Genomic DNA, 13,544 nt, shown 5'->3' with positions numbered 1-13,544 from the left:
AAATATTCTGAATGAAATATGAAAATAAAACACATCAAGTTTTAGGGATGTAGCTAAAGCAATGATTAGAAATGTATAGCTTTAAATCTTCTATTCTAATAAAGAAAGTTTTAAAATCAATGATCTAAGCAACTGCCTTAAGAAACTAGAAAAGGAACAGAAAATTAAATCCAAAGAAAACGAAGAAAGGAAATGATAAAGAGAAAAATCAATGAAAGTATTGGATTGGCCAAAAAGTTTGTTTGGTTTTGTTCTATACAATGGCTCTAGTAGTGCTTAGCTGTCTATAACTTCACTCGAAACAATTTTGTTAGATTGTATTGTGGCAGCTGTCACATCAGCGTGCATTTTTAAAAAAACTTATCAAAATTGGTGAATTTTTGTGTAGTCATTTTAATATTGAAGATGGAAGAAAAAAGCAACATTTTCAGCATACCATGCTTTATTACTTCAAGAAAGGTAAAAATGCAAATGAAATGCAAAAAAAAGAGATTTCTGTAGTGTACGGAAAAGGTGCTATGACCAATTGAACGTGTCAAAAGTGATTTGCGAAGTTTTGTGCTGGAGATTTCTTGCTGGATGATGCTCCACGGTCGGATACATCAGTTGAGGTTGATAGTGATCAAATCGAGACATTAATTGAGAACAATCAACATTCTACCATGTGGGAGATAGCCGATACACTCAAAATGTCCACATCAAGTGATGAAAATCATTTGCACCAGCTTGGTTATGTGAATCGCTTTGATGCTTGGGTTCCATATAGGTTAGGTGAAAAAAACCCTCCTGGACTGTATTTCTGCATGCGATTCTACTTGAACATAATGAAAACGTTCTGCTTTTAAAACAAATTGTGACGGGTGATGAAAAGGAGATACTGTACAATAATGTGGAATGGAAGAGATCGCTGGGCAAACAAAATGAACCACTACCAACTACAACAAAGGCCAGTCTTCATCCAAAGAAGGTGATGTTGTGTAAATGATGGGATTGGAAGGGAGTCCTCTATTATGAGCTCCTCTGGAAAACTAAACGATTAATTCCAACAAGTACTACTCTCAATTAGACCAACTGAAAGCAGCACTCGACGAAAAGCATCTGGAATTAGTCAACAGAAAAAGTGTTATCTTCCATCAGGATAACGCAAGACCACATGTTTCTTTGATGACCAGGCAAAAACTGTTTCAGCTTGGCTGGGAAGTTCTGATTTATCTGTTGTATTCATCAGACATTGCACCTTCGGACGTCCATTTATTTCGGTTTTTACAAAGTTCTCTTAATGGAAAAAAATTTTAATTCCCTCAAAGACTGTAAAAGGCACCTGGTACAGTTCTTTGCTCAAAAAGGTAGTAAGTTTTGGGAAGTTGGAATTATGAAGTTGCCTGAAAAATGGCAGAAGGCAGTGGAACAAAATGGTGAATATGTTGTTCCAATAAAGTTCTTGGTGAAAATGAAAAAATGTGTTTTTTTAAAAAATAAATTTATTTTATTTATTTTTGGCTGCATTGGGTCCTAGTTGCTGCGTGCTGGCTTTCTCTAGTTGCAGTGAGCGGGGGCTACTCTTCGTTGTGGTGCACGGCCTTCTCATTGTGGTGGCTTCTCTTGTTGCAAACACAGGCTCTAGAGTGCAGGCTCAGCAGTTGTGGCGCACGGGCCCAGCCGCTCCGTGGCACGTGGGATCTTCCCGGACCGGGGCACGAACCCGCGTCCCCTGCATCAGCAGGCGGACTCCCAACCACTGCACCACCAGGGAAGCCCTGAATAATCTTTTTATGTAATTTCCACTTTGAAAATATATATTTCACACATAAAAAATAAGATTAATTTAAAAAACTATCCTTACAAATGATAACGAACTCAATCAGATTAACCTACCTATGTGTCAAACTGTTGACATAACTCAGTGACTATAGAAAATGGTATTTTGGAAGTAACAAGGGTAGCAACTCCTGACTCTGAAAATTGGCACTTAAAGAATTCTTAGTGAAATAGATACTAAAGAAATCTTATATTTTATTCTGTAGTCCAGGAGTTAGACAACAAATAGTTTGGAAACATCTAATACACATTATAGGAAAATGTAAATAAGCCAGCCTCTAAGATGGCCCCCAGTGATCCCGCCACCTGGTATTCACACCCTTATGCAGTCCCCTCCCACAAGCACCAGATTCGCTCTGCTTGATCTATATAGCAAATGACAGAAGTTAAGATACGTCACTTCCAAGGTTAGATTGTTAAACAAACTGTAGCTTCCATTTAGGTCAGTTTCTCTCTGAATACTCACTGTGGGAGAAGCCAGCTGTCATGTTATAACCAGAACTATCCTGCCAACAGCTCTGAGTCTGGAAGCAGATCCACCAGCCCCAGTTCAGATAACCACTGCTCTAGCCAACATCTTGTCTGCAACTTCTTAAGAGACTCTAAGGCAGAACCACCTAGCTAAGTAGCTCCTGGATTCCTGACCCTCAGAAACTAAGTGAAATAATATATGTTTGTTGTTTTAGGCAGCTAAGCTTTGTGGTAATTTGTTCAAAGACAGATATTATTAACTCAATAGCAATGAATATATCCAATGACCAGAAAATGGTTTCTAAATACTATTTCCCAGCAAAGAGAATGAGGGTTGCTTGGAGGATTACTGATCCAGGTCTAGAGTCAGAAGAAGATTAGCCTGAGACATCAAATTTGTAGCAGAAAGGAAGCTATCAGAGACAAATGAGTAGTACCCAAAGGACACGGGAGCCAACCTGAAGGGATTACCATCGATCAAAGATGGGACAATGGGAGCAGCAAAAAGAAAATAATTGACTGAAATACAATGAATATATAAAATTATATGAAAATCCATGTATTCATAACTTTCCCATACAAACTATTTCAGGATACCTAAACAGCCCTTGTTAAAAAGAACAGTCCCTTACAGAATGATTCTAGCTAATAAATGGAGAAGAAATACTAGAAATTGAGAAATCGCTGTTTTCAAACTCCTAATTACAGTGATTTCCAAAGTATGGCCCTGTACCAGCAGGATCACTAGGGAATTGGTTTTTTTATAAATTGCACTAGAAAAGTAAATTCTCAGGCTATGCCCCAAACCTACTGTATTAGAAATTCTGGGGATGGGGCCAAGCAATTGGTGTTTTTAACAAACTCTCTAAGTGATTCTAATGTACACTAAAATTTGAGAACCACGCCCAATGAAAAGGTGATGTTACGTATCAATCATTAATGAATTAGATGAAAGACTAATAGAAAACTTTACGATTGGGGAGGGGAGGATCAGGCTATCACCACCTGAGCCCTTAATAAATCTTACCATAACGCAAAGTAGGACCAGATATTGTACAGCTCTCGAATGATCCAATATAGAGTACTCACAAATATCTATCAAGTATTCTTATCTCTTCCCGTAAAAAAGTTAAACCTGAATGTAAACAATGACATCACAAGAAGTAAAGAGACAAATCTAGAATACAGGACATGCTACATAGTAATGGTTTCTGCCACAAAGCAACAGCAGTGGTAAAAACAGCAGGGGAACTACAAAGACATGTAACAAATATAATAATGTGAAGATCTTATTTTGATCCGTATTCAAAACAAACGGACTGTAAAAATATATTCTTGGCCCAGTCAGGATAATTTGATTATGATGGTTATTAGATGATAAAAAGAATTACTGTTTATTTTTATAAAGTGTGATAACAGACTCTGGCTATCTAACAAAAATGTCCATACTTTTATATATGATACACACGTATGTATGTAGAAATGAAAAAGTATGTAGAAATGAAATGGCAGGTCCTCAGAATAAGATTAACCCTATAACTAGATAACTTTAAATGATCTAAGGTAGAGTTCTTCCAATAGGTTCCAGTGTTCTAAGGAAAGATAAAGGATATCATACTTTTTTTTTTTTTTGGCTGCACCACACAGCTTGTGGGATCTTAGTTCCCTGACCAGGGACTGAACCTGCGCCCCCTGCATTGGAAGCGCAGAGTCTTAACCACTGGACTGCCAGGGAAGTCCCGGAAGCAACTTCAATTTAAATGTCCATCAACAGATGAATGGATAAGGAAGATGTGGTATATAGATAATGGAATATTACTCAGCCATAAAAAAGAATGAAATAATGCCATTTGCAGCAACATGGATGAACCCAGAGATTATCATACTAATGGTGAAGAAAGTCAGGCAGAGAAAGACAAATATCATACGATATCACGTATATGAGCCTAAAATATGACACAAACGAACTTATTTACAAAACAAATGGACTCACAGACACAGAAAATAAACTATGGTCACCAAAGGGGAATGCGGTGGGGACACATGAGGCGCCTGGGACTGGCTGATACAAACTACCATATATGAGACAGACAACACAGGGAACTCCAGTCAATACCTTGCAATAAACTATAATGGAAAAGAAAAAAGAAGTGAAATTTGCGTGATGGGGGTAATTAGTGGGCACTGAGAAATGACTTTACTATATAAACCATTCTACTTTCTATTCTCAATAAAATTATAGCAAATAATTGCTCTCAATTACCTAAATGGCAAAAGAGGGCAACCCTTTAGCATTTTTCAACATTAAGAAATTTCCTTTTAAGATAAATATGTGTTTTTTTTCTATGAAGGCTCTTCTACACAGAGAATACTAGATTATACAACACTCTCATTTTAAAGATGAGGAAACATTCCTCTAATAGCATTTTGATGGTTTCTGAAGTGAGCCATCTCTGCTCAAAAAGAAATTCTAAATTTTTGGGAAAAAAATCATATATTATATAAAATAAGAACGTCAGCAGCTAGTTAATTAACGTAGCGAACCCTTTTTCCAAATTTAACATTGAAAACTTCAAAATTAAATCACTTTTTGTGAAGAGGATCCTGAAATTCACGACTGATGGGTATTTTCTCCTCCTGTTTTTGTTCATAAAAATGCATCTAAATACCTGATGTAACGTTGAGCAACAGAAGTCAATGAACAGCTTCATTGAAAGTCAAAACTGAACCACAAATATTTATTCATTATAAACTGAGTTATTTAATTCATGCAGCATGCAAACTACAAGCAAATACAGGCAGGATTATTCTCACCTTTACCTGCTCTATATGTCTTGGCTTGATTGACGGGCATGGGCGTCATAGGTATAGGATATAAAGGCTTAAGGGAATAAAAAAAACAAAAACAAAAACTGAAGATTAGGCTCTCAAGATAGTAAGAATGTATTTTATCACTCTCTCTTAGTTGCATATTGCTAGAGAGCTAGCTCTGAGGTTTCCTGATTCTTTATGAGTCATTAAAAAATAAAATCACACCCACAGCTAAAAGGACAAACCCCAAACTACAGTAAATCTGAATCATATTTCTTACCAGAAACATTCTCAGATTTAGGTCCTTAAACTAACAGCACACCACACTGCAAGCTTCCACTTTTTAAATACCTCTGTTATACCATCACTGCCTCAAATCACTGCATACCTACAGAGTGTTTGGTGTCAAATACAAATAACTTAGAGAGGGTAAATGAACACCAAATTCTATGACTTACTTGCACTCCTGGGCTCACTGGGACTGGATACATCATATTTGGTGCAAAACAAACAGGTTGAGTATAAACTGGAGTTGGCTGCTGATGACCCACCATAGATGGGCTAGGTTGTGCTTGAGGACGAGGCGAAGTTGGGGTGGTAGAAGGCTTTGGCTACAAAAACAAAAATCAACTACCTTCAGGTGAAAAGCTAACCATTACTGCAATTTGAGGACTGATTCCCCCCATCTTTCTCAGTTCTACTCACTGTTGATAAGCAGTACCTCTTAATGAAAACACCTCACAGAAAATAAACTTCCACGTTTCAAATAAAAGAAAAAAAATACTTGGTTATGTTACCAATAACCAAGTATTATTGGTTGATTAATGTTACCAATTAATCAACAATGCTATTAAAAACAGCAGTGGTGATTTTTAAGGAACTGGAGACTGTTTTTAAAAATTAAAAAATAAACACATCATCTTACAAAGTCAGTAGAATAATAACTGTATATCTGTGAACCTGAGAGCCTCGTTGGCCAACCATCTTCAAATTCTGAGTCAGAAAGATTAAAAAATTTGCCCCAGACCACATCTAATTGATGACAAAACTAGCATTTATTCCTATGGCTCAAAAATATTCATTAATGACTACAGAACAAAAAAGAACTTAAACTAAAAGTTGTTTTAGCATACTATAACTGAATTTAGATGGCAGGAATGGGAAAGGGAATATTACTACAAATAACTTTTTTTTTAAGAGGCTAGATTACTTCAAAGAGAGAGAAAAACTTACCTGAGAAAAGGAACGAGGGTTGAACTCCTTCGCATTGGGATTCAACGTTGATTTCCTCACTTGCCTACACCGGGAAAAAAATAAAGCCCAGTGAAATCTGCATGGAACTTATGCTACTGTAAAGTCTTTTATACCTGACAGTTTTTTTTAAATTGCTAAACATTTAAACAATTCTCACTAGAAGATCACTAACTCTCTTAATTAAAACACACATATACATAATTACTAGCCAAAAAAGGACAAATTTTTAAAAAAGTGTAATACGAATGGTTCTCTCAAAAGCAATCAACAAAACTTAAACTGAAAAGACAGTAGCCCCTTATAAAATATCCATAAAAGCAATCCTTAATATACCAATTCTCTAGCATGCAGTATTTTTTATGTGATAAATTGTTTCCTATATGAAATATCTTGGGAAAAACCATGATTCTAATAAAAAATTTTTGCCTCAAATTAAGAATAAGTGCTCCTTGACTTACCAATATTTGCATTCCAAAAGTTCATCTGTAACTGGGTTGTATGGAACCCAGAACAAATAAATCAATGGTGGTGTGGTTAGGTTCCGAGACTAGCCCACAAAAGCCCATTTAATTGATAATATATTGGATGTGCAGAATTAATTCTATTTTAACAAATCTAACTATTAACTAAAACTTTTTTTTTTTTGACGGAAAACACGTTGAATTCCAAGTAGAGGCACCAGAGACTTCTCTCTCTTCTTGGCAGTGTAAGTTCTTAGTCGAGTAGCACAGCCAGGAGGTGGGTACTGACTAGCATACAGGGGATATCAGTCCCAAAGCCAGTGATTTTTCAACTCCCATTAAGCCATAATTAAGCCATTCTTAATTTATGCATAGAGATTTTTTGCCACAGGGTGGAAAAACGATGGAGGAGGGAAGAAGAGTATAGGGTGCAATGACCTAAATGACTTAAGACGTCATTTGTTTAGACCAGTTTTTTCTTAAGTTGAGAGCTACTTATAAAGCAGTCTAAAAGTCTAGATAGATTCTTGAGTTGGAAGGCTCTGGACACCTTAAGGAAAAGTTAAGTAAGTAACAGGCGTGCTAAATTCCAGGTTTACTCACTCAGCTGCATCTTTCTTCTCCTCTTTATCATCTTTCTCTTGTTTACATCCTGGACTGGAAGTCTGAACCCCTTGGGATGTGACCTCAGGTCCCCTCTTGTGCTCCGTGTTACTGAGGATTGAAGGTGAAATGCTGGGACTGCTCGGCTTGCTGCTGCCACTGGTGCAGTTGCTGCTATTTTCAATGAAAGAATCCTTAGCATTTGGTTCAATTTTGTCTTTGATCAAATCTCTTGATTTTTCTCCCTCTCTATTTTTGTTTAGCAGCTGATCCATAGATTCAGAAGTAGAACTTGGCTGTAACTAAATAAAGGAAATAATTATACTTAAATATTTTCAATAACTCTAGTAATCAATTTTTTTCCACGAGCACAAACTGAATAAGGCTTTTTTCGAACTTTACGAGTAATGTTTTCATTGTAAGGCAACAATAACAAAATGTCTATACAACACAACTACAGCCATCCAAGCACTAAAATGTCCCAGCCTGAAAAGTTAAATATTTACTGAGTGCATACCATGTGTCAGAAACTGTGTGTGCTAGGAATGGAAATATGAAATAGTTCCTATCCTCCCAAAGCTTTCCATCTGGATGAGATCAGACACTTGACAAACTGGGGTAAATGCTATAGGATCCCACGGCAAAAAGCAACTCACGGAAAGAGAAGGCTTCTCAATGGAAATGTCATCTAGTCTAAAGTGTGAAAGATCTTGGGGGTTTGTGGGGGAGTTTGGAAAAGGGACTAATAGTCTAAGTACAAGAAACAGCATGTTTAAAGACCCATAGGAAAGGGAGAAGATGGCCCCGCTGTGGAACAGAAAAGTACTGGCGGGCACAAGATGAGTCAAGAAATGACAAATTCACCCAGGAGGAGCGAGATGATAAAGGAACTTGAAAGCTAGGTTAAGAACTCTAACTTTTAGTTCTCAGGATAATGAGAAGTCACTGAAGAATTTTAAGCAGGTACAGACTGAGAAGATTTATAGTTCACAAAGATAAGCACAGCAGCTTTGTGGAAAATGAACTGCAGGAAGCCAAGTAAGAGTGTAGAGAGACCATTCTGGCGGCTGGACTAAGACCTGGGCTTGACCTTGAGAAGTGGTGAGTTGGAAAGTCTGAAGTAGGTGGATTCAAAGGCAGACCTGGCTAGACATGTAGGTCAGTTAGACCTTGTAACCCATAAAGGAAACCACAAAACAGAAGCACCAACAAGAAGACCAGAAGACAAAAACGTTAGTAAAATAAGTGATGGGGTTTTTAAGTTTGCAGACCAGAAGCAGTCAATGCTACTACTGTCTGATGATGATTTAAGATGCCCTACTCCACAGAAGAAAGAAAACAGGAATAGCTGAAGGAAATGACAAGAAAAAGAGAAGAAAAGGGCAGCAAGTAGAAGGAGCCATGGTGGAAATGAGAATAAATCCAAGCAGTAGCCCTAGGCAGTGAGAATAAGCTAAAGAGCAATTGTGCAGCAGAAGGGGCTGCAAGACGAGAGACAAACTACCTCCTCAGCCTCAGGAAAGGCGGACCACTGTCAATTCTCACTACCGGAGCCCTTGGTATCCTGGCAAGCAGCACCACACATCTCAGGGGCTTCTCAAGCTTCACTGCATCACCAATATAGTTATAAAGTAGTTGACGGCAGAAGGTGAAAGCAACATTTGGACACAGTGGGAGTTTAAGTCACAATATAAGTACTTAATGTTTAGTAGAGGCTATATGCGTAACGGACCAATTGTGTATTGCATAAAACTTTAAATATTTGTCACAAGGGTCTTTGAGCGAGGCAAAAATAAGGCTTTTGATGTTGTTATTCATATAATGGCAAACATACCTATAGTACTCACTATGGGTTGGACACTGTTCTAAACTATTTACAAACTCATTCATTCAGTCATTGTAACAGCCCTATTTGATGTACATACTATTAGCGCAATCTTATAAATGAGGAAAATAAGGCACAATTATTCATGCTTTTGAACATTCTTCCGTATTTCCTATCTGCAATATACTACACAAAAGAAAACTGAGATTATTCTTTTTTTTTTTTTTGCGTTACGCGGGCCTCTCACTGTTGTGGCTTCTCCCGTTGCGGAGCACAGGCTCCGGACGTGCAGGCTCAGCGGCCATGGCTCACTGGCCCAGCCGCTCTGTGGCATGTGGGATCTTCCCGGACTGGGGCACGAACCTGTGTCCCCTGCATCGGCAGGCGGACTCTCAACCACTGCGCCACTAGGGAAGCCCCTCCTTTTTATTTTTTCAAAATTGAACCACTGTTTTCTTTTATTGAGAAATAATTCACATGTAACATCGTATTAGTTGCAGATGTACAACATTGTGATTCAATATACGTATGTACTGCAAAATGATCAAAATGTCTAGTTAATAGCCATTACCACACAGTTAAAAATTTTTTTCTTATGGTGGGAACTATGTAGACCTACTCTCTTAGCAACTTTCAAATATACCATACAGTATTATTGACTATAGTCACTATGCTGTATATTACTTCCCCATGACTTATTTATAACTGGAAGTTTGTGCCTTTTGACCACCTTCACTCATTTTGCTGCACCCACTGCCTCTGGCAACCACCAATCAGTACTGATGAGTCTGGGTTTTGTTTTGTTTTCTTTCTTTTTTTTTAAGATTCCACAAATAAGTGAGAGCATACAATATTTGAACTTCTCTGACTTATTTCACTTAGCATAATGCCCTCAAGGGCCATCCATGTTGTCAAAAATGGCAATTACTCGTCTTTTTTATGGCTGAAGAGTAATTCCATTGTGTGTGTGCATATATATGCAGATATCTTGCGAGTTAGTGTTTTCGCTTCCTTTGGATAAATACCCAGAAGTGGAACTGCTGGATCATATGATAGTTCTATTTTTAATTTTTTGAGGAACCTTCATACTGTTTTCCATAGTGGCTGCACCAATTTACCCACCAATAGTGCACAGAGGTTCCCTTTTCTCCACATCCTGGCCAGGACTTGTTATTTCTTGTTTTGTATTTTTGAGAATAGCCATTCTAACAGGTATGAGATACCTCATTGTGGTTTTGTTTTTCTAAAATATTTGTTTATTTATTTATTTGGCTGCATCGGGTCTTAGTTGTGACACGTGGGCTCTTTGTTATAGCGGGCAGGCTTCTCTCTATTTGTGGTGCACAGGCTTCGTTGCCCCGCTGCATATGGGATCTCAGTTCGCTGACCAGGGATTAAACCTACATCCCCTGCATTGGAAGGCAGACTCTTAACCACTGGACCACCAGCGAAGTCCCCTCATTGTGGTTTTGATGTACGTTTCCTTAATAATTTCCTTAATAATTACATTTCCTTAATAATGTCCTTAATAATTAGTGAGGACCTTTTCATGGACCCGTCGGCCATCTTTACATCTTCTTTGGAAAAAATGTCTATTTAGATCCTGTGCTCATTTTAAAATCGATTGTATTTTTGCTATTTAACTTGTATGAGTTCTGTATACATTTTGGATATTAACTCATAAGATATATGACTTACAAATACTTTCCGCATTTGGTAGTTCCCTTTAACTTTGTTGATGGCTTCCTTTGCTATGCAGAAGACTTTTAATCTGATGTAGTCCCAGCTGTTTAGTTTTGCTTTTGTTGCCTTTGTTTCTATTGTCAAATAAGATAATCACTGCTAAGGCCAACGTCAAGGAGCTCTTGCCTATGTTTTCTTCTAGGAATTTTATGGTTTCAGATCCTACTGTCACATCTTTAATCCATTTTGAGTTGATTTTTGTGTATGGTATAAGGCAGTGGTGCAGGACTTCCCTGGTGGCACAGTGGTTAAAAATCTGTCTGCCAGTGCAGGGGACATGGGTTCAAGCCCTGGCCCTGGAAGATCCCACATGCCACGGAGCAACTAAACCCATGCACCACAACTACTGAGCCTGTGCTCTAGAGCCCGTGGGCCACAACTATTGAAGCCCGCATGCCTAGAGCCCGTGCTCCGCAACACTCCGCAACAAGAGAAGCCACTGCAATAAGAAGCCCACGCACCACAACAAGAGTAGCCCCCGCTTGCCCCAACCAGAAAAAGGCTGCTTGCAGCAACGAAGATCAAACGCAGCCAAAAAATAAATAATTAAAAAAAAAAAAAAGAGGGAGAGACAGTGGTGCAGTTTCATTCTTTTGAATGTGGCTGTTCAGTTTTCCCAACACCACTTATTGAAGAGACTGTCCTTTCCCCATAGTATGTTCTTGGCTCTTCTGTCATAAATTAATTGACTGTATATGCATGAGTTTATTTCTGGGCTCTTTGTTGTTTCATTGATCTGTTTCTGTTTTTATGCCAATACCATACTGTTTAGATTACTACCTCTTTGTAATACAGTTTGAAATCAGAGTGTGTGATACCTCCAGTTTTGTTCTTTCTCAAGATTGCTTTGGCTATTCAGGTCTTTTATGGTTCCATATAAAATTTTAGGATCGTTTGCGTTATTTCTGTAAAAAAATCCATTGGAATTTTGATAGGATTGCACTGAATCCATAGATTGCTTTGGGTAGAATGGACATTTTTATGGGAAAACTAAAATTCTTATGTGACTCAGAGAAAAAAAAAACCTGTGATTGCCAGTACAACTTTGGTTCATCTATGTTTTGGTAATAAAAATTAATATTTATTGAGTATATACTATGTGTCAAGAACTATATTAAACACTTTACAGGCAGTATCTCATTAATTTTCAGAAGAACACGATGAAGTAGTTCTACAATTATCCCATTTTGGCTTGGGAGATGTAGACAACATGCCTCAATGTTGTACAGAGGGCAAGATTTAAACCTAGATCATTGGGACTTCCCTGGTGGCGCAGTGGTTAAGAATCTGCCCGCAATGCGGGGGACACGGGTTCAAGCCCTGGTCTGGAAAGATCCCACATGCCGCGGAGCGACTATGCCCCTGCACCACAACGACTGAGCCCGTGCACCACAACTACCGAAGCCCGCATGCCTAGAGCCTGTGCTCCGCATCAAGAGAAGCCACCACGATGAGAAGCCACCACAATGAGAAGCCTGCGCACTGCAACGAAGGGTAGCCCCCGCTCACCACAACTAGAGAAACTCTGCACGCAGCAACGAAGATCCAATGCAGCCCAAAAAAATATAAATAAATAAATTTATTTTAAAAAAAATAATAAAATTACTCAAAATATAAATTGGCGCAACCACTAAGAACAACAGTATGGAGGTTCCTTTAAAAACTAAAACTAGAGCTACCAAATGATCCAGCAATCCCACTCCTGGGCATATATCTGGAAAAGACAAAAACTCTAATTTGAAAAGATACATGCACCCCAACATTCACAGCAGCACTATTTACAACCGCCACAACGTGCAAGCAATCTAAGTGTCCATCGACAGATGAATGGATAAAGAAGATGTGGTGTGATGTGTAGGTATACACACACACACACACACACACACACACACACAAACTCAGCCATAAAAAAGAATGAAATAATGCCATTTGCAGCAACATGGATGGACCTAGAGATTATCATACAAAGTGAAGTAAGTCAGAGACAAATATATGACATCACTTACATGTGGAATCTAAAAAAATGATACAAATGAACAAAACAGAAACAGACTCACAAACACAGAAAACTTATAGTTACCAAAGGGAAAGGAGCGGGGGCATATACTAGGAGTTTGGGATTAACAGATACACACTATATATAAAATAGAAAAACAACATGGACCTACTGTATAGCACATGGAACTATATTCAGTATCCTGTCATAACCTATAATGGAAAAGAATCTGAAAAAGAATATATACACACACACACACATGTGTTAACTGAATCACTTTGCTATACACCTGAAACTAACACAACACTGTAAATCAACTACACTGAAATTTAAAAAAAAATTACTCAAAATAGATCACAGCCTTAATTGAAACTCTGAGAAGAAAATAAGAGTGAATCTTTGAATCTTTATGAGTATGGATTAGGCAATCGTTTCTTAGATATGACACCAAAAGCACAAGGGACAGAAGAAAAAATCGATACACTAGACTTCATCAAAATTAAAAAATTTTGTGCTTTAGTTGTCAACATCAAGAAAGTGGACAACCCACAGAATGGGAGGA

At 38.0% G+C, this 13,544-nt stretch overlaps 1 protein-coding gene across 33 annotated transcripts in view; it reads right to left on the bottom strand.

Moving 5' to 3' along the window:
- The window catches only part of ATXN2 (ataxin 2), a 127,612-nt gene that overhangs the window by 30,029 nt on the left and 84,039 nt on the right, over positions 1–13,544 (bottom strand). For 31 of the 33 annotated variants that reach the window (XR_009534790.1, XR_009534792.1, XR_009534791.1 and 28 more), the window contains 4 exons: positions 7,419–7,720; positions 6,334–6,397; positions 5,559–5,711; positions 5,104–5,170 (listed from right to left, as the gene is read on the bottom strand). Coding sequence is in view for 13 of the 33 variants with exons in the window: in XM_060121362.1 (XP_059977345.1) it covers positions 5,104–5,170; positions 5,559–5,711; positions 6,334–6,397; positions 7,419–7,720 (586 nt within the window). In the remaining 20 variants the exon portion in view is untranslated. The remainder of the gene's footprint in view (positions 1–5,103; positions 5,171–5,558; positions 5,712–6,333; positions 6,398–7,418; positions 7,721–13,544) is intronic. The other 2 variants (XM_060121363.1, XM_060121370.1) reach the window with 1 other exon arrangement.

This window comes from Lagenorhynchus albirostris, chromosome 14 (genome assembly GCF_949774975.1).
Source record: "Lagenorhynchus albirostris chromosome 14, mLagAlb1.1, whole genome shotgun sequence".
Lineage (NCBI taxonomy): Eukaryota > Metazoa > Chordata > Mammalia > Artiodactyla > Delphinidae > Lagenorhynchus > Lagenorhynchus albirostris.
This window is presented reverse-complemented; position numbering and strand designations above follow the sequence as displayed.